Raw genomic sequence first — 24,838 nt, forward strand, 5'->3', positions numbered from 1 at the left:
TGCTATCTTTTCTGAGAAATCAGACATGCACTTTCCCAGCAAAGGATCTCTGTTTCTTATTGACTGAAGTCCCAGAACAGCTATTCAAAGAAACACACCACACCTCTGTCTACAATACAATACATGCCAAAAGTCACAATAATGTGTGCTGTAATTTAAGTAAAGTATTCTCACATGGCATTTCTTTATTCGACTTTATTTGTGTCAGGTCAGTTCAGTGATTACAGTCTGATAGAAAGCTCAGTGCAACAAAGCCAAGAAGATCAAACAGCATACAATAAAGCTCATTTAGGCAGCAAAATATTAACCCCAGCAGAGAGTAGGAAGCACTTAAAAGGGATAGTTCACACAAAAAGCAAAATCCTGTTGTTTACTCACATTCATGTTGTTTCAGATCAGTAAAAATTACTTCTGTACATTACAGATTCGAGAAGATATTTTGAAGAATGTTGGTAATTCAAATGTTTGGTTACCATTGGAACTAGGACATTTTCTCAAAAGTCTTGTTTTATGTTACACACACACACACACACACAAAGAAAATCATTTTGGAATGGTTTGGAATGACATGGGCATGAGTAAAGACTGACAGTTTTCATTTTTGGGTTGTTATAAGTTTTTATTTAGTCTTAAATAGTAATAATATTTTAATTTTATGAAACATAAAAATTAGCTTGTTATAACATAAAAAATCCAACTTGATGACAGACTGTATAACCCCACATCTGTCAACTTTAAGCTGTCACATATTTTTAAAGGAGTATCGTTTTGTATGTTGAAATTCTCATTAATTTAAACATTTGGCAGATGCTTCGGTCTGAAATGGCTTGCATTCAAGATATGCATCTTATCAGCATGTGTGTGCCCTGGGATTCAAATGGATGTTTTTCAGGTAGCTAGCAGGTATGGACTGACAGGCAGGTTACATGGTGATAAGAACCAGTGTAAAAAAAAAACAATTATCACCAAAGAGTGTTTATGATTTCTAATGGCAGTAGATCATTAACTGTGAAGTGCTTGCAAGTGTACATGTAATAAAGTCACTGGTTTTCGTGCAAGGTTTTAGCCAGGGGTTTGTTTTTGCAAACAAGCCATGACACAGCTGCTGAAAATAAAACCAGGAAGACTTCAGACATACGCTCAATATGTCATGCATAAAGCATTCTTCAGCGTTCATCTTTTCCTTTCATTCATCCTCTTTTACTTTGCTATCATAGGAGCCTTGGCCTTTGTATGCTGAAACATATCCGCTGGTATCAGGGATGTCTTCCCTCCCTGAACGGCCTTTTCCTTTTCCCGACTCATTAAAGCGTTCCTTGTGAGAACCAGTGTACTTGCTGGTGTCTGTTAATCTGTCTACAGCAGAGACTTTTGCCACTTTCTATGGAGAGAAAAAGATTGTCAGTGGTTATTGTGCATGTTTGTTGCTTAATCTATAAAAACAGACTGGCTGGTACTCACAGTGACACCAACATTGGCGGGTTCTTTGCCAGCAATGAGACCGTAGAGAAGCTGTACTGCCTCTTCCTGGCTCTTCCCTTTAAATCGTTTTGTGGCCAACTCAGCCATGGCTTGAGTGAACTGCTCAAATGTGATGACACGTGCTGATTTAGCCCTAGAACACATAAGCAGATACAAAACAGCACAGCCTTAGGTCCAGTCATGCATGCGTCTGTTATGAAGCACAGCATTCAATGAAAAACTGTTTGATGTCAGTCATTGTGAGGATAATCATACTTGACTTTGCTAAAGATGATGTCCACATCTGTGCTGGTGACAGTTTTGCCATCGATGACCTTGCAATCCTTACACAGTTTAATAAAGTTTTTTCCATTCATTTCCTTCCCCAACGCTTTGTTGTCTCCATGAACTGCAAATTTACGAAATGCTGTCTCAACATCTGCCAGTGATACTTCACCCGAACCTTCAGCCATGCTATCAGATCAATTATGAGAGAAAAAAAAGACAGAAAAAGAAAGACAGATGTTTTAAAGTTTTGCTTATGAAATGTTATGTTTTATTGCATTATTAAAACACTGATCTTTACACTCCTGGCCTCATGATTGATCCAGTTATTTTAGTATTATTAATCTACTATTATAGAGTTCTAATTATTAAATTAGCATTTATTGTTAGATTTTCATGCCTTTTAATTTGAGTAATTTTTGTCTTTTATATATATATATATATATATATATATATATATATATATTTTTTTTTTTTTTTTTTTTTTTTTGCTTTATTTTTATTTCACTTCTAGTCGTAGTAGTTTTTCGTGTAATATTTATATTTCATTTCAGGTTTATGTTTTACATTTTTAAATTATTTTAATAGTTCCAGCTGTTAATCTTTGACATGGTAACATATATGTTCACCTGTTCATGTACAGCCATAACAAATTCAGATTTTTATTACTGTAACAAAGGGAGGCGTGGCAACAAAGTGGGGATCCACGTGCAGGCTTTATTCCATTGAGCATAGTCAGAACAGGCAGGGTCAAACACCAGCAAACAAACACATCCAGGGCAAAGGCAAAAGAGTAATCCACAAGTCATGCTCATACTCATTTACCACACACACACACACACACACACACACACACACACACACACACACACACACACACTCAATGTATATTACTCTTTCTAAAAAAAAGCCTTAATAATGAAGTACACTTTACTTTTTTCCTCCCTCTCTCTCTCTCTCTCTCTCTCTCTATCTCTCTCTTTCTCTCGCTCTCTTCATATCTTTATAGGCAGAATAATAGAATACGAGTAGATTAAATCAAAATTACTCGAAAACTCTTACTTTATTACAAATTAAAGGACTAATAATAATAGTGCTTATGTTCCTTAATTCCGTTGTCACTTATTGTACATAGTCAAATAATGCATCTACATGTGTACGGTATCACCAAAAAACAGTACTGTGAAAACATCCTAACTATATCTCATGCATAAAGCCCTGTTTGTTCTTGTAGGTACAGCAGATGCTTCCGGATAGGTGTGTGTTATTGAGAGGGAGATCCAGCCTACCTGACAGTGAGTTTGACAATCCTGGATTCTGATGCTGAGCTACTACTGAAAGGATGCTGAATGTGGGTGTGTGTTCATCTCTGCTCCGGTGTGTGTGTACAATGACGCAAGACAGAGGGGAGGAGAGAGCACAGCCCAGCACAAATGATGACATCACTCTCTCCCTTTTTCTGCCACAGGCCCTCTTGTCTTTCTGCTTTTTGATTTTCTTTGTCTATTTGGTCCTTTTATTTGTCCTCTTTTCTACTTTGCTGACTAGATATAGTAGTCCTTCACTTTCAACCCTTTCTCCCTCCTGCTCCTGCTCTCCCATTTCTGTCTTTGTTTGCTGCCATGGTGACCATGATTTCACCAAGTACAACATGTTCCTGGATCAATATCCTTGATGATCCTGGAACAACATTCCAATTAACCAATCAGAATTGAGGGATAACTTTTCAGGAAATATCTGTTTCAGGCTCATGATCAGGGTTAGATGCTTCGACACCCTTGTTAATCAGCTATAATTTCACATTGATTTTATGAATAAATTGTGGGTAGGGTTAGGTTTAGGAGTAGGGATTAGGTTAGGTGTATATTTTTGGACAGTAATGTTGATCCAGGATCAACAAAAGATGTTGATTCAGGAACATGTCTTACTTGGCAAAATCACGGCGACCATGCTGCCACACCCTTTTCCATCAGTCTCTGCAGAGCAGCATTCAGATGTTACATAGTGAAGCCACACATGCAAGCACACACGTAGTTGGACTGTGATGCACTAAATGTTATTTTCTCTAATGGCTTCAGGGCACCTCTGTCTAATGTGTCTTAGCAACTCACCACTTACTCAAACCACAACCACATATAGATGAAGACCAATTCACAGCAGATCACCATTGCTGACGACACAACTAAAGGAGCAATGACTGTTACACTTTTAAATATAAAGGTTATTTATTGGCATTGATGGTTCCATGGAGAAACTTTAACATTCACAGAACCTGTCCAATACACAAAATGTACTTTATAGTTTAACCAGGTTTATTCTTATATATCTGTGTGTGTGTGTGTGTGTGTGTGTGTGTGTGTGTGTGTGTGTGTGTGTGTGTGTGTGTGTGTGTGTGTGTGTGTGTGTGTGTTATTTGAAGACTTTTTTTACAGAAAGATTCTTTGGGGAACTTAAAATGTTATTACTCTTGCATAATTTTGAAACTACCCCTTTGAAGTTTATTCAAGTGTGCTATTAGTATATATTTTGTGAACTAAAAATATGAAAGTATGCTTTTTGTTTACTTTTATGTACTTGGGCTTTATGTGCTTTTCATAAATATACTTAAAATGACATTTAAGTATACTTGACTTATACTTACAAAAAGTCTAAATATATTTGAGCTATACTTCTAAAATCCGTGTTTTCATTATTATACGGTAGAGGACGCTAGTACACATCTTCTGCAGAGAATTTCCAAAAAAACACAAGTGAAGAAGAAAAAAGAAACAACAGATACTAACACGTTATCTAACACGATCATCTGACATGAAACAGCATTAAAACTGTAATGTTATGGAATAAAATGTCAACCGATGAAGAGTCAAGCTTTTGGGGTGTTTTGATCGTTTTGATTATCATTCTGAATCCAATTCATAGTCTTTTTTCAGTTTTTTGTTTAAAAATGTTTCTTTTTTTTTGTGAAGATTACCCACATTAAAGTGTTTAACAAAAACAATGCATGAACCTAGAATAAAATGTTTTTGTTTACAAGCAGAAACCCTGTTTTTTCTTTGGATGTTTTGTATGTTCAGATATTCATAAAACAAAATATATACAAATTAAAACCTAAATAGGGACATAGTAGTATACTTAAACTATGATGTAAAGTTCACTTAAAGAAAACTTATGAGTATACTTGCAGTATAAAACTAATAAACTAGTTTACTGAGAATATACTTCAAAGTGTACAAAGTATTTAATTAGTAAACTATCAGTATACCTATAAGTTCACTTTTAATATAATTGCAGTACAAATTACAAACATAGAGGTAAACTAGTGTACTCAGAGTCTGCTACTGTTATACTTAAAGTATACTTAAAAGTATACTTTTATATACTAGAAAGTAGGCCAATTTAGTCCCAAGAAGTATTGAAACAGTACACTTACAAGTATACTACTAGAACACTGATATTTGTATACTTGTTACATAAAGTATCTTAAAAATATACCTGAACTTTACTTGAGTATACTTAATAAAATTAACTTGGCGTATACTACTTTTTGGTAAGGGCGTTCCAGGTGACTTGATGGGCTACATTTTGCAATACTTTTTGGGCTGAGCTGAGATTATGCATCTCCAGTATTTCCTCAGTCAAACTAGTTATTTTTAATAAAAATATTTATTCAGCAGTGCAACAATAAAACAGTACTGGAAAAAGACTTTGAATAAGCATAGCATAACTTGCTTTATATGAACTACAAGAGCTCCCTCTTCAGTATGCTGGAAAAAATGGTTGCACATTACATTCAATGGCTACAAAACAACATGAAGACAGATGAATCCTGAAGGTTACAAGCACTGATTAAAGAGATCCATTAGGTTATTACTTGCTGAAGATATCGATTACAAGCTGTAAAAAGCATTATAACTGTCTGCAACACTTGAGCCTTATAGTCATAGATAATGACAATTGGAAAAAGTACCAACATGTTTGGAGACATTTGTGCACGTAAATGTTTTGAGACCGGTGGAAGAAGTTAGAAAATTTAACATTGAAGACATGAATATAAGAGCACTCATAAATGTTACTTTTCATTCTGTATTGAAACTAAATGCATCCACTCACTAACAAATGATATATATATATACATACATGTAATTTCAACTTTATTAAGTCACCTTCATAAAACTGTTTTGGACCTCTGTTGACCCCAGAACAGCCTGAATTCTTTGTGACATGGATTTAACAAGATGCTGGAAACATTTTGCAAAGTTTATGGTCCATGTGAATACAAAAGTATTAGGTATGTAGCTGCTGCATATTCAAGAAGATCACATGATCACGGCTGTGGCTTATAAACAATGTTCAAATTGTGTTAAGAGGGTGTTGCAATGTGTGCAAAGAATGTGTGTCTTTTCTCTGAAGTGAAGATCTGGCAGCTCATCTAGATGGCAGCTCAGCATCCTTTACCATTCCCTCCTTTGGCCTGCAAAGACACCATTGGGAATATTCATATTCAATATTGAATATTTATTGTATTTTTAACTTAATGTAAGAGTAAGGCCATTATGCTGTCTGATGTTTGCAAACCAACCAGTATTTTAAAATGTTCTCTTTACCTATAAATAGTGACCAATGAATTGCACATTCACAGGAAATAGCTTCTATATTGAAAAATAAGGTGTATACTAAAACTATGATGATAACATTTCTCAAACTAAACAAGAATAATACATTTAAAAAACACATAAAATGTGACAAAAACAGTGGAAAACTACCCAAAATCAAATAACAAGAATCATTTTAGTACCATCTGTGTAAACAGATTCATTGGGTGCCAGATAAAATGGTCAGGTTATGGAAGAAATACATATATGATCCAAAGCATGCTGTAGTGAGTTTCCCTTTATGTCACCAATCAGTTTGACCTTGACATTCTTCATATTCAGCATTTATTTGTGTTTATGCTTTACCTGCATAATGCTATGCTGAGTGTTTACAGTACAAACTGAGCTGTTAAGTCACTGTAGTTTACTCACAGAATGCAAGCGCTGACTAGACAAATTAATTCTATATTTACAGACAGAACAGTTTCAAATTTCACTGCAGTTCATATGCAGAAATAGAGAGAGTGCCTTGGCTATGCACTTTCATTTGTTAGAATTGTTAGTAAAGGAAAAGTTGATCCAAATATGAAAAAGAGTCACTTGTAAAAAGTAAAAAGTTTGTTTTACCTGTATGAAGGATAAAAGAAGATACTTTGGACAAATGTATTGTCCATGAAAGTCAGTGGGGTCCAATGTTGTTTACAACATCACTCAAACCAGTTTGGAATTAAAAGAGAACATCAATCCCTTTAAACTTGCTTTAACAGTTGCTATAATGCTGAAATTGTGTTCTGAATGATTTTTTTCTGGAATAGAAATGCAAGTTACATGTGCCTTACAATCCATCATCTATGTAAACTACTGTGGTCCCTGCCTCCACCCTTCTTTCCGATCTATAAATACGGGTTTGTTCCTGCTTCAGTTGCTCTTTCAATTCACCTTTCTTTCTCACATCTTTGTTTTAGAAAATGGCAGAATCTGACTACCTCGACTACACCTGCCCCCTTTGCACATACTCCCAGCGAGACCCTGTCACCATCCCGTGTGGAGACACTTTCTGCCTGGAGTGCATTAAGATCTACTGGGACCATTCTGACCACCTCGGTGTGTACAGTTGTCCGCAGTGCCAGACGACCTTCACTCCTCGGCCCATACTCAGACGTAACGTGCCCCACGTAGGGAACCCGGAGCCTCGGCCGCCCCCTCGTGAGCTCAACCCGTTTCCTTATCTCAAGCGTGAGGCGCTGTGTGATTTCTGTACGGGTCAGCGGAACAAAGCGGTGAAGTCATGTCTGATGTGTCTGGCTTATTACTGTGAGACTCACATCAAGCCACATTATGAATCGGCCACATTTAAACGACACAAACTGGTGGAAGAGATGGGACACCTGGATCGGAAGATCTGCCCACAGCACAAAAAAGGCTTAGAGCTTTTCTGCCACTCAGACCAGATGTGCATCTGTGTGCTGTGTACAGTTAGAGAACATCGCAGCCACAACATAGTCAGCGCAGAAGATGAACACACAGAGAAACAGGTGAGAAATAAGATTAGAATTGTTGTGAATAGATCAGAGCAAGCTGTCACAGGGGTCATATCTGAGAAACTGTTAGTCCAAGTACGGAAATGTGTTTTTTTCTACCAGTGGTTTTTGATTGTGGTTTCAAAGATCTACTTCAGAAACTAGGATAATAAAAATTAGAATAATGTTTGTGATTTCAAAATCATAATTTTGCGGTCTTTTAAGGAAGATTGAAGGTAGAACTGTTCTCAAAATAATTATATTTTTATAAACTTTAAGTCAGAAAAAGTTGTCACAACTGGTTTAAATGTTATGAAGTTGTATTTAAATATTAAAAAACTTTATCTAAATAATAAATTCATATTTAAATGGTAGTTTTTTTTATCACAAATACAGTAAATAATATTGTGAAATAATACATTTTTAAATAATGGTTTTCTATTTGAATATATTTTAAAATGTAATTTAAGTTAAATAAGAGTATTATTTTCTTCTTTTTTTTTATCATCCGAAACCTGAATGGTGGTGTGTATGGATACATGAACATCACACATTGCCAAAAGAAAGCAATGATATATATATATATTTAACTGACTGATAGTTTTTTTTTTTTTCATGTACTGTGTATGCGATTATAGAAAGTCTTGTCGACAACTCAGACAGAGGTTCAGCACATTATCCAGGATCGGATGAAAGAACTTCAAGAACTCAGACACAATGTGGATGTTCTCAAGGTTAGTCCAATCAGGAGAGTACTAAAGAAGCATTGGGACAAATCATTTCTCACTTTTATGCAATTTAAGTGTCATTATGACTCTATAGCCTATGTCTTCATTTTCAGAACAAATCAGAACTTAAACCCTACCAGTTCAAAGAGATACTTTGAGATATGAGATATGTTATTACTGGTCATTTTTTAACCATGAAATGAAAGAAAGAAAGAAAGTACAAGTAATCAAACATCTAAGATACTATCTATCAAAGCCAGAAACACTATAATGTGTTGTTTACTAGCATGTACTTAGTACAATTTAAAAATGTCCTAGTAATCCCATTCTCTCAAAGGCATGTGACTTTAATGCAGTGCTCTGTGCTGCCCCCTGGCTGTCTGGATGTATGCTGTTGCTGACTGTTGCACCTTCTCTGCAGGGAAATGCACAGCGGGCTCAGACTGAGAGTGATAAAATCTTCAGTGAGATGTTATAGGCGGTAGAGCGCTGGCATGCTGAGACAAGACAACTCATACAGGCTAACCTACAGGCTTCCATGGCTCAGGTACATGCACATTAGATTCAGAGTGGTTAGATTGCTCCCTGCAACTTTAATTGTAGAGCGTGGCACTGTAACGCCAACATCATGGGTTTGATTTCCATGGAGAGGAAGTGCTGATTAAAATCCCCTGCCCCTTACTGGGGAACTATGGTGAGAAAACCTTTTGCTAATTTTTAACATAACGTTTGTTAGTCTAAATGAAACTGTATAATTCTACAGCTCATACATTTGATGAAGCTTTATGCAAGTGTTGAAATGAAGAAAAGTCCTGACTACAGTTGCTGGTCCCTGCCCTCTGATTGTGATAGCTTTGATGTACTGACAGGCACAGGGTTATGTAGAGAGACTTGAACAAGAGATCATGGAGCTTCAGAAGAGAGATGCTGAACTACGTCAAATACTTGATACAGAGGACAACATTCACTTCCTACAGGTAAATAAAGTCAAACAGTCACTCACATTTAACTGGATTTCGGTTATTCAGAATCAGAAAGTGGACTTGCCTGACTGGATATTTCAGGAATATTCAGGGAAGCCACTTTTCAGAACTGATTTTGTTAATTGCCTTCATTACTTGTGCAGAATTTTCCCACACTATCTGTTGCACCAGAGCCCATGGTGCCCAAAGTGCTTATAAACCAAGAGTTTTCTTTTAGTGAAATCTCCAAGACCGTCTCTGACATGAAAGAACACCTGGATGACATCTGCACAAAAGAGCTGGGAAACATCTCCAAACGAGGTAATCATGAAGACTATAACATTTAACCACTGCGAGACAGAGGAACCGACATGAGATTTACCTCTGTTTTGGCTTTATTATATCTATGTCTAAAATGGTCAAAATAATGTAGATTTTAAGCAGAGATGTTACCTGCAGCTCTGCACCCCTAAATTATGGATGTAAATGCAGATGCAGAGAGGGTCATATGCTACCTTTCTGAGGTTTGGGTCGGTAAAATTTTTACAATGTTTTTGAAAGATGTATCTTTTGCTTACCAGAGCTGTTTGATCACAAAAACAATACAAACAGTAATATTGTGCAAATTCATTGCAATTTTAATAAGCTTTTCAGCAGCCATTACTCTAGTTTTAAGTGTCACATGATCCTTCAGAAAACATTTTAATATGTAAGCTCACAAAACATTTCTTAGTCAATGTTGAATAAAGTTGTGTTGCTTAATATTTTTGTGGAAACGGATACCTTTTTTCTTTAGTGTATAGACCTTAATCAGGTTAGATGCCATATAAGGGATACATTTACAGTTTTTACAATGACATGCACTGTATAAAGGTCCTAAATCATGTTATTTTCACAACTGTTTTATGGAGTTTTTGTCAGTTTGAATTTGTATTTTTTTAAAGTCGTTTCGACAGTTGAATAATTTGTGTGTTAAACAATATAGTGATCAATTTAATGCATCCATTCTGAAAAAAAAAAACTAATTTTAAACAAATCCTGCTGACCCCAATCTTTTGAACAGTAGAGCATATAAAGCTATATTTTATATTCATTTATACATTTGCATGATATTCGTAATGGTTTCATCTTAGTGAGTGACACCTCAGTCTATGTCCTGATTCCAAGATCTGGAGGACGTTTGAATGGTGAGAGAACTTCTTGAGGTTTCATTTACACTTTGTTTCACTTTATGTAGAATGAAGTAGGTTACAGAACAAATCTGGTTATTTATGTACCACCATATTTTCAGCTCCGTTAAGAACTGACTTGCCAGAGCCTAAAACAAGACTGGATTTCCTGAAATGTGAGTGTATAGACAATTCCACACCATTAATTAATTAATTTAATTCACATTGCTTTATTGTTTCTTCTAAATGCTGAATGCTTTTCTCCACAATTTCATTCAACAGATTCTTGTAAACTTACTTTTGATCTTAACACTGCCTATAAAGAGCTGGTCCTCTCAGACGGGAATCGCCGGGTGATCCGGAAAAGAACAACCCAGTTCTACCCAGATCACCCGGAGCGGTTTGATGGGTTTTGCCAGATCCTGTGCAAGGAGCCACTCAGTGGCATGCGGCATTACTGGGAGGTGGAGTGGAATGGTGAATTTTCCATTGGAGTTGCATACAAGAGCATTAGCCGCAAAGGTAAGAACTCCAACAGCCTTCTGGGATACAATGATAAATCTTGGAACCTCCTATGCTCAGACTCAGGATACTCTGCCTGGCACAATAAGATGGATAAAGATCTGCTGGGTGCAGTTCGTGCTTCACGGATCGGTGTGTACCTGGATTACGCCGGAGGATCTGTGTCCTTTTACTCTGTGTCTGAGACAATGGAGCTCATCCACAGATTTAAAGCCAAGTTCTCAGAATCACTGTATGCTGGGTTTGGCGTTGGATCATCTTTAACTCTGTGCTTGCTGGAGAAGAACTACGGAACATACCACAAATAGGTTCTGAGCTGAGCTTTGACCCTGAGCTCTTTCAGACAGAATCTTGGAACGATAACAGTCAAAAAGGCAAAATTTGAAGAATCATACTGCATTGAAGATGCAAAGACATTTCAAGGTCACATTTTGCCATATAAGAAAGAATTATTATTATTTTTATTATTAGGATTCTTCGCATTGTTGTGACTATTAGTATTTTTTGCAGGATTTGCATCATGTTACCCCCAAAATTATCTTATTCTTACATGACAAATGCTGATACTGCCTTTTAAAATGAATTAGTAATTAAAATAATGAAGACACTGTGCTTCCAATCATCACAGCCTTGATTTAATTTAATATCAACCATTAAATATAGTGCTAAAAAAAATAATCATCATTTAAATAGAATGGAAATGGGTGGCAAAAAGTGGCAGGAAATATGTGTTTAAAAATAACTAAGCAGGCTAATCCAGGCAAGATAATCACTTTGAATCATCTTTTTTTTTATGACGTGTCATGAAGAAACCTGCAGCCAGTCAAACCCAATACAGATTCTGCAATTTTAGGGTTTAGACTTTAGATAAGATTGCAGCTACATCATGAGAAAAGTGTGTATTTGAGTGATTATGAGCATGTAAATAAAACAAGCCGCCTAGTCATTATTGTTTATTGTCAATTTGAATGGTTTCTAAGAGCATTTCAGTCATTTCACTCATCACCAAGTAAACAGAAATATGTAGATGAGAGAAACGATCTGTCACTCTGTTTCTTTTTACATGAATTAGAATCACTTAAATGCAAATCCAGTTTCCCCTACAAATACCTGTAGCTCTTAACTTTTAAGACATGGCTACACTTGTTTCATTAATCCCTAAATGTTACTCCTTCCTCTCTTTCTTGTCTTAACATCTACCTCAAGCTGTTACTGTGGCTTCATTTCCCTAAGCATAAGGTCAAACCAAAGATATATTGTCAATGGATGAACCATTAACCTTGTCATTTAAAACAGGACAATCTTACTCTGCTCAACAATACACAGTCAACTCACAGAGGACAAGTACAAGTAGATCAGGAGCCCTGACTTCCAAACGAGTCATTATATTACAACAGAGGGAACCAATCATCATCATCAACAAAAAAAATTCTCCTTCACCCCAACAAACAGGAAATTTGAAATGGGCCTATATATAAGTGATTGTAAATGTCCACGACCATAATGCCCCCACATGAGCGAATAGAGATCAATCTCCACTTTCATAATTCAAAAAAATGTTTAGTATAATTTGGAATGTTTGTTAGATGCTTCACAGTTCAAATAATATGCTGGTGTGACCGTAAACGGTTCGTTGAATCTTAAGTATTAATGTGCCTAAATCAAAAATTGACCTCTAATTGTATTTCTTTGCATCCAATTCAAAGGTTTAAGTTGCCATTTGTATTGTAGTATTCTGTGCTGTCTGTAATTCCATCCATTTTTTTTGAGTCAGCGCTCTAAACACATTTTATCTCTGTCTGACAGACTGTCTATCATATTTACCCCAAGACCCAACATTACAGTAAAAGAAAAAAAAAAAAAAAACCTGCGGTCACCCTGAGACCGGTGATACTCCACTCAATAAACAGCCAATAATTGCTGTGTAGCAGTAATTGTATGTCAACAAATTTATTAAAAACCATTCAACTTCTCTTCAGCAAAATTAGGCTAATAATTTATTTTAACATAGAAAGAAAGCCACTATTGTGGAAATAATTAATCTACTCACTAGTGGAAATGACAATGTACATTGTTTGGTATCTTCTAGGGAATTTGGTTCTTAAAGAGATAAGTCACCCAAAATTTAAATAATTTTCTCACCCTTATGTCATTCAAAAATTAAATGACTTTGTTTTTTCTGTGGAAGACATTTTAAGGTATGATATAGGATATGCTGCCTAATCAACATTAAGCTCCACTAATTTTTAATGTGTGCACATAAAACACTTTTTTCACAATTTTTAAGACATTTTCTTCTTATTCCTCAGAAGAAAAAGTCATACAGCCTCGAACCACCATTAGGGTAAGACAGCATATTCATCCGTAAGTGAACTATCCCTATTTTATAACATAAATGAGATGAGCCAATGAGAGGTTTCACTAAATGAAAAGCTGCCTCCATTGTTATAGCTTTAAAAGGCTTTGCGTGATGTCAGGCTTAAATAACTCTGATTCTCCATGAATAACAGAATCTAGCTAAGCACTCCCATCAGCCTGAACCAAATCCAGCATACTGTACCTTAAAACAAAATACACAAGCAGACACACACAACAGCCTCGACCAAATACAATCAGACACCACAGTCGTTCAGCTTGAGTTCAAAGGGTCTAATGGCAGAGTAGTGTCCATGTTTTGCTGCTACAGCACTCGCTGTCCATTTATGATGACATCATCAAACTCCTCCTGCGACAGATAGAGAAATGATAAATACAAAAGCAGGCCATTAAGCATTCTGTTAGCCAGTGTGTGTGGATTTGGCTCTAACCTCCTCACTCTCTCGATACTCCTCCTCTTCTTCATCGTCCTGTGTGTATGTGGCCCCATGGGCACGAAGTAGGGCTTGCACCTCTTTGTTGGGTCGGTAAAGGGCACAGTAGAATGGGGTGTGGCCTGCATATGAGCACTGATTCACCAATGCACCAGCGCTCAATAATAACTCCACTACCTCTGACCTCTGACTTTCTATCGCCCAGTGCAATGGAGACCGACCTGACCCCAAATCCTACAAAACCAAAGAATTAATGATTTAAAATAAAATCAGTACAAAATTTTGAACACTAAATTATTTAAATCAAAAGGTAACTTCTCACCCGTTGATTTACATCTGCTCCTGCCTCCAACAGCATTTTGATGATCTCACAATTGCCCCTATGTACAGCCAGGTGCAGTGCACTCACACCTTAAAGAAACAGGCGGACAAAGAAAGGGACAGGACGCAAAAAATAGATCAAAATAATGAAAATTAATTATAAATAAAAACAAATAATGGCATTATTTAAAGTGAAATACATTTGCATGAGTTTTTACCTGCATAATTGGTGTTGTTCAAGTGCACTGGTGGGGTCCTTGAGCAGCTGGTCAGCTCTCTCACACACTCTGTGCGAAGCTCTCGGACAGCCAGGTGTAAAGGTGTGTTTCCGCCCCGCTCTTGGATCTCCGCACTTGCTCCACTCCACAGCAGTGCCCGAACACACTCACTCCGGTCTACAATGACTGCTAAATGTAAAGCGGTCTGAGCAAAGAAGGAGGGAGGGTGGAAAAAGTAAGAGATGTGTTGTTTGTTTGGTCAGTTACTGTTTGCATTATTTGCAGAGTACAATGGTGTATTTGGGCTTGCTAGGTCTTGATTTCTGTTTCCCTATAGGTGTATATGAATGAGAAAATTTGAGTTGAACATGAAGTAATTTTAATTATAAAAAAAAAAAAAAAACACTGCAGGTAAACACTGCAACATTCCATTAAAAAAGTATTGTAAATTTTGCTTTTATGGTGACTTCAACAGCACAATGAAATGTATTGGTTCGTTTAATATGTAATGTTTTATGCTAACATAAATCAATGGAAGTAAAGCAATTCTTCTTGAGCCACAGAATTTGGCTTGTTAGAGCAGGTTTGTTTGTTTGTTGGCAACACTGTTGAACATTTACCTGACCCAGGTCATTTTGGATGTTCAGGTAAGGAATCCAGGTGTTGTCCACCACAATTTCTTCAAGCAGGCACTGAACAACACCCCACTGCTCATGAATTAGCGCCAAATGGAGTACCCTGGAAAACAAGAGGAAATGTTTACAGCCTAAATCTAATAGCCTGCCAAACTGTGCAAACGTGCAGGTAATAGAAAGCTACATAGACTTACGTGACTTACATAGACTTACATAGACTACATAGACTTACGTGTCACCGTCCTCTGACAGAAAGTTGAGCGTGTTGAAGAGCTCTTCCCTTCGCTGCCGACCCTCCTCAGTGTTTGAAACCGCCAGTCTGTCTGTACCTGCAGGCTCGCCCAGCATCATGGTGCCGATCCCGTCGGAGATGCACCCCACCACCGCGTCCTCATTAATCGAGTCCCCTATGGCAGAGTCGAGTCTCTCTCCGCCGCCAATCGACACACAATCCACGGTGCTTCTGTTGTCGGACTCGTCCGGCGGAGGGACGTCAGAGCGACCAGGTGTCCACATCTGTTCGGCCTCGGTGTACGTACTGTAGGGAACCTCAAAACCGAGTCCGACCCCGCTTAAGGAGTCTAGCCCACTGTCACACCAGTCCTCCGGGACAGAGTCCACGGCGCCCCTTTTCTCCACAGCGTAGCTCGGCGTAGGCCGTACATTCTGTCTCCGGGATTCACCGTGATTATCTTGCGTCCACTCCATTTATAAATGAATGCGCCGTTTAAATGATGTCAGCTGTAATAAGAGAAACTGCCTTTCCTGACAAACAACTATCTTTTTGTCCAGACAACTATCTAAAGCGCCGTTTTCGCTTCTAGCCAGATGGATTCCGTCTGACGGTTGTTGATGTTTTTAGGGGAACAAGATGATCTCTTTCTGGACAAATTCCCAAACATCAGCGGCAAGCGCTGATTCCCTCCATTTCCGGAGCATTATAAAACTACAAATTGCTCACCTTGTGAGCGGCTTGCTGTTGGCCAGTTTGTCCAGAAAAGGCCTTATGGATGCGTAGGTGTTTTCCTGGGGAATTCCCAAACCCCTCTCGTAACAAGACACCGTGCGAGACTGTGCGCATGCGTATGGCTCAGAGTGCGCTTGCGTTGCAGTCATAATTAATTGTCTGTTACATTAGTTTAATCGGGAATTCCAAAGCGTTGCGTTTGTTGGAGGAATTCCAAGTAGCTATTAATTTGAGATGGAATAAAAAATGACAAATTAAAAAAACACGGCGTAGTCATTTGAATGGTATTTTAATTGTTTATTTTGTATCACATCTTATGCAGCTTGGGTGAGTTAAATTAATAATACCAGAGTTTTGTTTTTGGAAGTTTTATTTTTTGCCTGCTACAATTACAGTAGTTAAAATGTACAAACTATCTATAAACTAGAAATTAGTGTCAAGTATAAAGAGTGTTGTTGTTACAAGCCACTGCACTACCAGGATTAGTTGTAACACTAGGCTATAGAAAACAGATATATGTGACCCTGGACCACAAAGTTTTCTGAAATATATAAGCCTTCCATTGATGTATGGTTTGTTAGGATAGGACAATATTTGGCAGATATACAACTGTTTGAAAATCTGGAATCTGGGGGTGCAAAAAAAGTACAAAATATCTTAATGGAACATGATCTTTACTAATGATTGTTGGCATAAAAGTAAAATCGATAATTTTGACCCATGCTAAACAAATATACCTGTGCTACTTATGACTTGTGGTCCAGGATTGCATTTAACAATTTATATATATATATATATATATATATATATATATATATATATATATATATATTAGGCCAATAAAAAATATTTTAATACAAAAATCTAAACAGCATATAGGAAACAATGTAAATCAAAACAGCAATTAAAACTAAGCAATAATAATTACATTCAATAATACATGATAAGATATAACATGAATAGTCCGTATGAGAATGTTACAGAAATACAAGTGTTAACAACCTCACCCTGCATAGCTCTGATATTTCTGGTTTTGTACATGTCGCTCATGCAGACAATCAAACTATTTCCAGGGGCCAGTTGCATAAACACATAGCAACTATGTTAATACTTTGCCTTAGGAAATAGTTTAACCAACTAGCAGTTAGCCAAGAGGTAATCAGCTTTACTTTTCTGACTCAAACTGGACCAATCTAACTTTTTGTAACTGTTTTTTGTTTTTTGATAATGACCAGTCTTGAAGAAAACAAATTAGATGACTAACTTTTTAAAACTAGTCTAAGCAGTTTATGCAACCGGCCCCAGATATAAATTAATGTAGTAAATAAAATATGGAGTTGCACCTTCTCCTGTCATCTAAGGAGGATGGTCATGATGATTTTCACGAATGCAGCTCGTTTCTAATGGGGCTACGAATCACCCCGTATTACAACACTCCTCAGGTCTCCTCTATCTGTATTTACCATTGTCAGTTCTCTTTACTGGCCCTTTTCATCAAAGTCATGAAATAAAATCTTACAGGGCAGGAAATTTAGAAAGGACAGTGGAGGGTATTTTAATCATATTCGACACCAGGTGGCAGTGTATATGCTAATTTCATATTTGTGTCGCTCGATCTGGTAAACAAAAGAATTAATCTTCACCAGTGGCGGGATGATGTCATCGTTCATGTCTTTTTGTAATCTATTTTGTATTAATTAAGGAAAAATCTATAATAATAAAAAAAAATCTATCACATACTAAATTAGTACTTAAACATTTTATTGACATTTATATTTTTTATTTATCAAAAAGCAGGAATAATGTTTAATAGCCTTTGTAAAATGGTGACTCTCAGAAAGTGTGTAGGTTCACCAGAAACTGCACTAAAAATGGTTAAAGGCAAGGACACTTTTTTTTTTTGCCCTGCATTAACATGTCTTAATCATAAGTGCCACTGTAGATTGAGGGAAAGATGATTCAGAGTGACTATGAAACTAAAAGGAGAAAGATAGTGATGAAAGAAAGAGTCACTGGATATGATGGAAAGAAAAGGTGTTTTTGAAGGTGACTGTGTGTGTGGTTAATTTTTGTTTACACTGTGAGAAAAAAAGTCCCCACAGGAAAAGGAATATAAAACCTAAAAGCCAGTGGTCTCTGCAATAAAAATAATGTAATAAACACACTAAATAATGTTTAATGAAAATGCTTTATTTATTTATTTATTTATTTTTTATTTTAAAGTAGAAATGTTTAAAGCCAGGATTGGGGTTAGATGATATCATTAGCTCAGTATTAAAAACTCCCCAACATAATAGAAAGGCAGAAATGTGTATGTGCATGGGCATGTAAGAATCCTAAAAGGTGCTGAGCTGAATGTAGCATTACTGGAATTTGAGGGGATTACTGACAGAGTTTAAGTTTGCCTTTCCCTCTTTCTGTCTTGCTTTCAGACAGACTCCTTATACCTCTGATAAGAAACCCACTCTCATACACATAAAATCTCCTTCTAAAAGAGAGGGAGTGTGAGATACAAAAATGATTGACAGAGAGGCACGATAGGCATGTTTTGTCTCTGACTTATAACTTGATCTCCTACCCATATTCAGATGCCCCTGTGCCTCTCTGTGCTCCACTGCTCTGTCAATCATTCATTGTCTGGACTGTTTCCTCTCTTTGTACTGTACCGTGAGCTGTGCTCTGCTCTGTTTACTGTGACATCTTTTGTGCTGTGGTCTGTACTAAGATGGATGTTCACAGCCACTGTCAAGACCAATTAGGAAATAAGATTACCCCTGCACTTAATTTATGCAGCCTTACAGAGACCACTTATTGATCTCAGCATGGGGCTATGTGCAATATGCTCTTTAAGAAAATGTCTTTTTAATGATATAATAATTGGATGTAATTATTATGGAAGAAAATATTTAACTGATATTATATTTCTACAAATTATTCTTCTCTCCTAAATACATGGACATTAAGTACCCTTTGCAGCTATAAAAGCTTCCATTCTACTGGGAAGGCATTCCACAAGATTTTGGAGTGTTTCTTTTGGGAATTTTGCCCCTTCATTAAGTATTTGTGAGACACTTGGGTCAGATACTGATGTTGGATAAGAAGGTCTTTGTTCCAGCCCATTCCAAAGGTGTCTGATGCGGTTGAGGTCAGGGTTCTGTGTGGGCCAGTCAGGTTCTTCCATGCCCAACTCATCCAATCATGTTTTTATGGACCTTGCTTTGTGCACTGGGGCAAGACGTGCTGGAACAAAAAAGCACCAAAATCTACAAACTGTTCCTACAAAGTTGGAAGCATAAAATTGTCTGAAATTTCTTGGTATGCTGAAGCATGAAGACAATTTTATTTACTGGAACTAGGTGGCCTAACCAAACTGAAAAACAGCCCCATACCATTATCTCTCTTACAGTTGGCACAATGCAGTCATGTGCAGGTAATGTTCTCCTAGCATTCGCCAAACCCAGGGAAACCCATTAGACTGCCAAACAGAGAGAATCATGATTCATTACAGAACACGTTTCCACTGCTCCAGAGTCCAGTGGCAGTTTGCTTTACACCACTCCATCTGGCGCTTGGCATTGTACTTGGCTTCAACTGCACAGTTTTTGTGCTAATATTCTTGCTAGTGAAAGTTTGGAACTCTTCAATAATGGAATCAGCACAGTGTTGGTGATTTTTACACACACCAAGCACATAATAGTTTACTTATGCTTTGGTTAAGTTTTTTCATAAAATTTTAAATACGGCAGCAGAACGTCTTACCGGTCAAGACCATTTTTTATTGCAATTAAATATACATGTATTTTCTTTGTGCAAATGCATACTGGATGGGTATTAAGTATGAAATATCTGTGTGAATGTCACACATTTGAATAGCCTGCCTGCATTGGCCATTCAATAATGTGTATGGCAACATATTATTTGTTTGTTAATGTAAGAGTGAAAGAGAGATGGGGTGGTTCAGCATTATCCTGTACTGTTCAAATTTGCCAAGGATAAGCATGCAGATTATTTAAATGGAAGCGAGGAGCTGTAGGAGAATCCTTTTCTAGGGGTGGAGTTGAGCTTTGACGGGGAGGTGATGGTGAGTGCTGAGCTGCAGTCCAGATCTGCTGCCACTGCACTTTCCTCTGGTCATTCCTCAAGAAGCACACACACACACACATACACATCGCTTTACACACAGACTATAAGAGGGTCCTAATCTCTGTAACACTCTCAGTAATGTATTAACTCTGAATCAGTACTGCAGAGGGCTGCACTGCGCTATATACAATCAACGGTCCCACACAAAAGAACAATATTTGTAAAATACATCCCAGCCCTGTAACTGGGGAATTGTATCTAGACTGCACAAAAGGACCCCTTGCTTGGAGTGCAGTTTTATAGTGTTTATAAAGAATATTTTAAACTGCTTGGTTTGTTTACAGCATAAAAAGCCTCTGGACTTGAAACGGTGTGCTAGCTTGTAAATGTTTAGTAGAGGAAAACTAGCTCAGCCCACACAGTCAGAGTCCACGCATCTCAGCCCTGCAGAGGACTGTGAACCAGACTCGAGGAGTCCAGTATGATTAACACTCTTTGTTCACGATAACAGCAATCATCGTTTTGTCATCTAGGTGTATGAATAATCCAATACTCATAATGTATGTTGCCTCCTAGTAGAATATTAATTTGTATGAAAGCAGCATTAGCCAGTCTCTATAAAGTCTGTGTATCCTCAGTTAGTTGCACATTTAAACGTAGTGGTTTTTTTAGAAGCTGATATTGATGATGAAGCTCATACTTATCTGAGATAAGGTGAGTTGTTTTTGCGTTATGTAACACTGTTCCAGCTGTTATTCCTGACTGCTCCAATCCTCAAATTCACAGAGACGCCGCAATCTTATGCTCTCCCCCTCAGTTTCACCTTTGCTTAGCTTTTTAATACAGCTGGCACACTCACATATGTTTTTGTTTTTGTTTTTTGACAGGGACTTTCCATTGACTTCTACTAATATTTTCTGTGCCTAAGGGTGTCTGATATTGTCAAAAAGAAAAGAGTAATCAAAAATAAACAAGTAACTCTCTGTGACCCGTTGATTATAAGGAAGGTTCTTTGAGTGCAGAGGTGACCTAAGAATGATAATGAGTAACACACCTCAGTGGTCACAGAACTCATGTTAACAACTCTCCCCATTGTTACCTTGTAAGTCGATCTCTGTTTATGTTTGTTTGCAGTTAACCTGCCAAAAGGGCATCTTGATGGCTGTCCAAGTGCAGGTTATTCTGCACTATTTATTAAATCAATGTAGCACTGAACAGCTAAGCCACTCTTTCCACCTTATTTTTAACCTAAGAGCAGACTTGCTCAAACACAGTCTCACACATTCATAAGAAATAGCTTACTTTAATAATGAAAAAATAAAGTGGGTATAGGCCACTGCCTCACATTTGTAGCAAAAGAGCTTGAATAGTAAGTTGTATATTAAAGTTTTAAATATCAGTGAGAATCAGAAGAATTTAGGGAGAATTTGTGGATTAAAAGAAAAAAAACAGTAAAGTAAGAATCACTGTACTGTATGTTAATGGACACACACACACAAAATGCCAAAAATTAAGCTTTCTGTCCTGTGTTGACATGAAGTTTGGGTGGGCATTATCAAAAGGCTCATTTTTAATAGCAGTCAGGCTCACAGTACATAATCTAACTTTTTGATGATATAGATCAATTTATTTTTATGGAGGTTTTATACATGTGGTCTTTTGTGTTTGTGTGTGTGTGTGTGTGTGTGTGTGTGTGTGTGTGTGTGTGTGTGTGTGTGTGTGTGTGTGTGTGTGTGTGTGTGTGTGTGTGTGAGTGTTGTTGATGGGTGTATGTGGTAGTGTTCGCCTCAAGATCCTTTTCTGAATGTCAGAACATCTTTACTGTCTCTATCTATCATCTCTCTTTAAGTTGATCTCTCTCCGCTCTCTCTTTATCATTCACATGAGTCATGTCCATAATGTCTGGTTCTGCTGCTCAAGTACAGCTGGGATTAGACTGTAACTTTCCTTCTACTGGTAAATATTTGATGTTGTTTGCTGTAATATGCCTGTCTGAACACACTTTCATCACACTGTGGTTCTTGTTCCAGAGAATAAATCTTTCCGGTGTTTTCATTCTGAGGAAAGCACTGTTTTGTGGAAAGGTATGGTGTCATACTTCACACACAGATTCAGATCTCAAGAGTGCTCTGGCAGACACAGGGAAATTCATGAGAGGTCTAGAATACTCAAAGCACTGAACATGTGAAGCTGAAGAGACAGTGTGTTAAGAGCTCGTGTGTGTATACATGGCTGTGCGGTTTTGTCTGGGAGTTGGAGCACAGCAGATTAGCTGTGAGCACTTAGGTCTGCTTTCCTCCTCTGATGTGATTCTTTCTGATTCCCTTTTCTTCTTTTTTCTCCCTCTCTCTCTCTCTCTCTCTCTCTCTCTCTCTCACTCACTCTCGCTCTTTCACTATGGTGAATCTCCTCTCTTTAGATCACTTAAAAAAGAAATTATTTTTGATCTTTAACATTTGTTCTTTCAAAGCTATTCTGTATCTAAATGGGTGTTTGTGTGTGTGTGTGTGTGTGTGTGTGTGTGTGTGTGTGTGTGTGTGTGTGTCTATGCGAGTATACATATGCTGATTTATTGATATCAATATATTGATTTTTCTTTCTAATGTGGTTCTCATTGCATTGATGTATTCATCAATGGATTTTCAGGTCAATTCCATTACAGTTAAAGCTGAACTTTAGAATTTTCATCATAATCACACACAAGTGAAACTCTTTCCCAGATTTAACAGTTTAGGCATTGTAACTAAATTAATTATAATTAAATAATTAAAGAACAGTGTTTAATTAATTTGTATCCTGTTCATTTTATTAATGATGTTCATTAAACAAAAACCAGCAGTGATTATTCTCTTTTTGGTCACGTGACTTTATTTGCTGCTCTCCTCCACCAATGGCTAACCAGTATCACAACAGGTGCCACTGTTTTCCTGTTATTCTCAATTCATTTCCTCCTTTGTGTTTTAATCTCCTTTAATGCTCTCACCATCTCTCTTTCTGTCTCTCTTCCCTTTGTCCCTCTCTCTGTTTGCCCTCCAAATCCATGAACTGTCTCTTATAATGTCATCCTCACTTAGATAACATGATTTGAGGATTAGGATTATAATAATATAACAATGAAATATTACAGGAGAAATCAATTTAGAAATATTCCCGCTTTCCCACTGATGTTTACCCAGCTCTCTCTTATAATTTATTTAATATTTAATATTCATGCATTTTATGCACTGGTTCACAATATGTTATCTTTATTTTTAATTAAAGAGAATTCATGTAAGAAAAACATCAGAAAATAGCAAAATAAATAGATATTGATGATCATATCTCAAATGCTCCTTCTGCTTACTGTTGTTTTAAAGCCTTGCAGTTACAAACCCAAAATAGATTTTGTTTCACTGTCAAAGGTCAGCAAGATCAAAGGTCAGAGAGGTTCATGTTATACTGTGCATCTTTAATTTTCACTTGTTTAGCAGCCAAATACACATGCAGCTCTACTCTCTATTTCATTTACAGCAGTATACATTCTGCCGTTGCCTTTCTTTTTCACTCTTTCACTCAGTAGGAGTTAATTTTTAATGCTAAGTCATTTGGTGTGTACAGGAGGGTGTGATTGCAGTATCACTGTTGTAGTGTAAATAATAAATGTTTCTGTTATTATTGAAACTCTAAGTGTTCCTCTGCACAACTTGGTGCTCAAAGCAGCATGCATTTCTTAGTAAGGACATGAGTCACCAAAAAAACAACTCTCAGTGTTGATGCAAAGAACATTGTTGGCAGATTTTATACTAAAAAAACAGTTTGAAATGAATTCAACAACTAGTTCTATAAAATGTTTTCTTCACTGAAAACACACGTTGCAGTGTTTACAAGTGGGATCCATTTAGATGTGTTTAACAGCAACAAGCAGCTTTTCAAATAAGAGTTTTGTTAGAATAAGTGTGTGTTTGTGAGGAAAACAGCTCAATAACACAATAAATAATGTCTAAATGAAAGTCATAAAATGCAGAAAGGTTCATGTAATGGTTAGATTTAAGGGGAGTGGAAAGAAAACATGTTTGACTCAATATAACAACAATAGAAGTCATTGGAAAGTCACTATATAATAAAAAGAAACAAGAGCCATAATGTGACCAAAGCCCTTAGCTTTTTGTAGAAGTCGCAAATGATCAGGTGTGCTAGATGACATATGAGAAAAGAGAAAAAACATATGTACTGTCATGTTTATTTTGTGTGTGTGTGTGTGTGTGTGTGTGTATGTGTGTTAGTTAATCTGAAGAGCTATATTTGTCTTTCAAACTTACATTTTCATTAGAATTCTGATATTGGCTTGCGGTCATCTATAAGTAACCACTATGTATTTGATAGAAGACCTATTTCCAAATATTTTAACTGTATTAATGATTTAAAGATTCTGAAGATGGTACTTGTCCTGAATAAAACATAGGCCTAGTTGCAGTGCAAAATCATTTGTATTCTCTATGAAAAAAGAAAGGAGCTGTACATAGCTTGTGTAAGAGCTTGGACTCATTCCACTTTAGTTAGCAACCATTACATTGTCTTATTTACAC

At 36.9% G+C, this 24,838-nt stretch overlaps 2 protein-coding genes and 1 pseudogene across 2 annotated transcripts; 1 reads left to right on the top strand and 2 right to left on the bottom strand.

Moving 5' to 3' along the window:
* Positions 1 to 180: 180 nt before the first annotated feature.
* Positions 181 to 3,133, bottom strand: LOC132141180 (tubulin polymerization-promoting protein family member 3-like). Its single transcript, XM_059550486.1, has 4 exons — positions 3,036 to 3,133; positions 1,738 to 1,935; positions 1,462 to 1,615; positions 181 to 1,381 (listed from the first exon to the last, which is right to left on the bottom strand). The coding sequence occupies exons 2-4, from the start codon at positions 1,932 to 1,934 to the stop codon at positions 1,187 to 1,189; spliced, it is 546 nt and encodes a 181-aa protein (XP_059406469.1). The 5' UTR covers position 1,935; positions 3,036 to 3,133; the 3' UTR covers positions 181 to 1,186.
* Positions 3,134 to 7,291: 4,158 nt separating this feature from the next.
* On the top strand, positions 7,292 to 11,634 carry LOC132141175 (tripartite motif-containing protein 16-like; annotated as a pseudogene).
* Positions 11,635 to 13,175: 1,541 nt separating this feature from the next.
* Positions 13,176 to 16,296, bottom strand: LOC132141176 (NF-kappa-B inhibitor alpha-like). The gene is made up of 6 exons (XM_059550481.1): positions 15,456 to 16,296; positions 15,209 to 15,326; positions 14,589 to 14,793; positions 14,372 to 14,460; positions 14,047 to 14,283; positions 13,176 to 13,964 (listed from the first exon to the last, which is right to left on the bottom strand). The coding sequence occupies exons 1-6, from the start codon at positions 15,929 to 15,931 to the stop codon at positions 13,920 to 13,922; spliced, it is 1,170 nt and encodes a 389-aa protein (XP_059406464.1). The 5' UTR covers positions 15,932 to 16,296; the 3' UTR covers positions 13,176 to 13,919.
* Positions 16,297 to 24,838: the final 8,542 nt, after the last annotated feature.

Source organism: Carassius carassius, chromosome 5, assembly GCF_963082965.1.
Source record: "Carassius carassius chromosome 5, fCarCar2.1, whole genome shotgun sequence".
Classification (NCBI taxonomy): Eukaryota; Metazoa; Chordata; class Actinopteri; order Cypriniformes; family Cyprinidae; genus Carassius; species Carassius carassius.

What these genes read in the sequence shown, in the direction of transcription:
- LOC132141180 (XM_059550486.1), bottom strand. Translation starts at nt 1,934, where the DNA reads ATGGCTGAAGGTTCGGGTGAAGTATCACTGGCAGATGTTGAGACAGCA. An exon ending in ATCATCTTTAGCAAAGTCAA is followed by an intron (nt 1,616 to 1,737) that starts GTATGATTATCC and finishes TATGTGTTCTAG; the next exon opens with GGCTAAATCAGCACGTGTCA. An exon ending in CCGCCAATGTTGGTGTCACT is followed by an intron (nt 1,382 to 1,461) that starts GTGAGTACCAGC and finishes TTCTCTCCATAG; the next exon opens with AAAGTGGCAAAAGTCTCTGC.
- LOC132141176 (XM_059550481.1), bottom strand. Translation starts at nt 15,931, where the DNA reads ATGGAGTGGACGCAAGATAATCACGGTGAATCCCGGAGACAGAATGTA. An exon ending in GAACAACACCAATTATGCAG is followed by an intron (nt 14,461 to 14,588) that starts GTAAAAACTCAT and finishes TGTTTCTTTAAG; the next exon opens with GTGTGAGTGCACTGCACCTG. An exon ending in AGTATCGAGAGAGTGAGGAG is followed by an intron (nt 13,965 to 14,046) that starts GTTAGAGCCAAA and finishes TATCTGTCGCAG; the next exon opens with GAGGAGTTTGATGATGTCAT.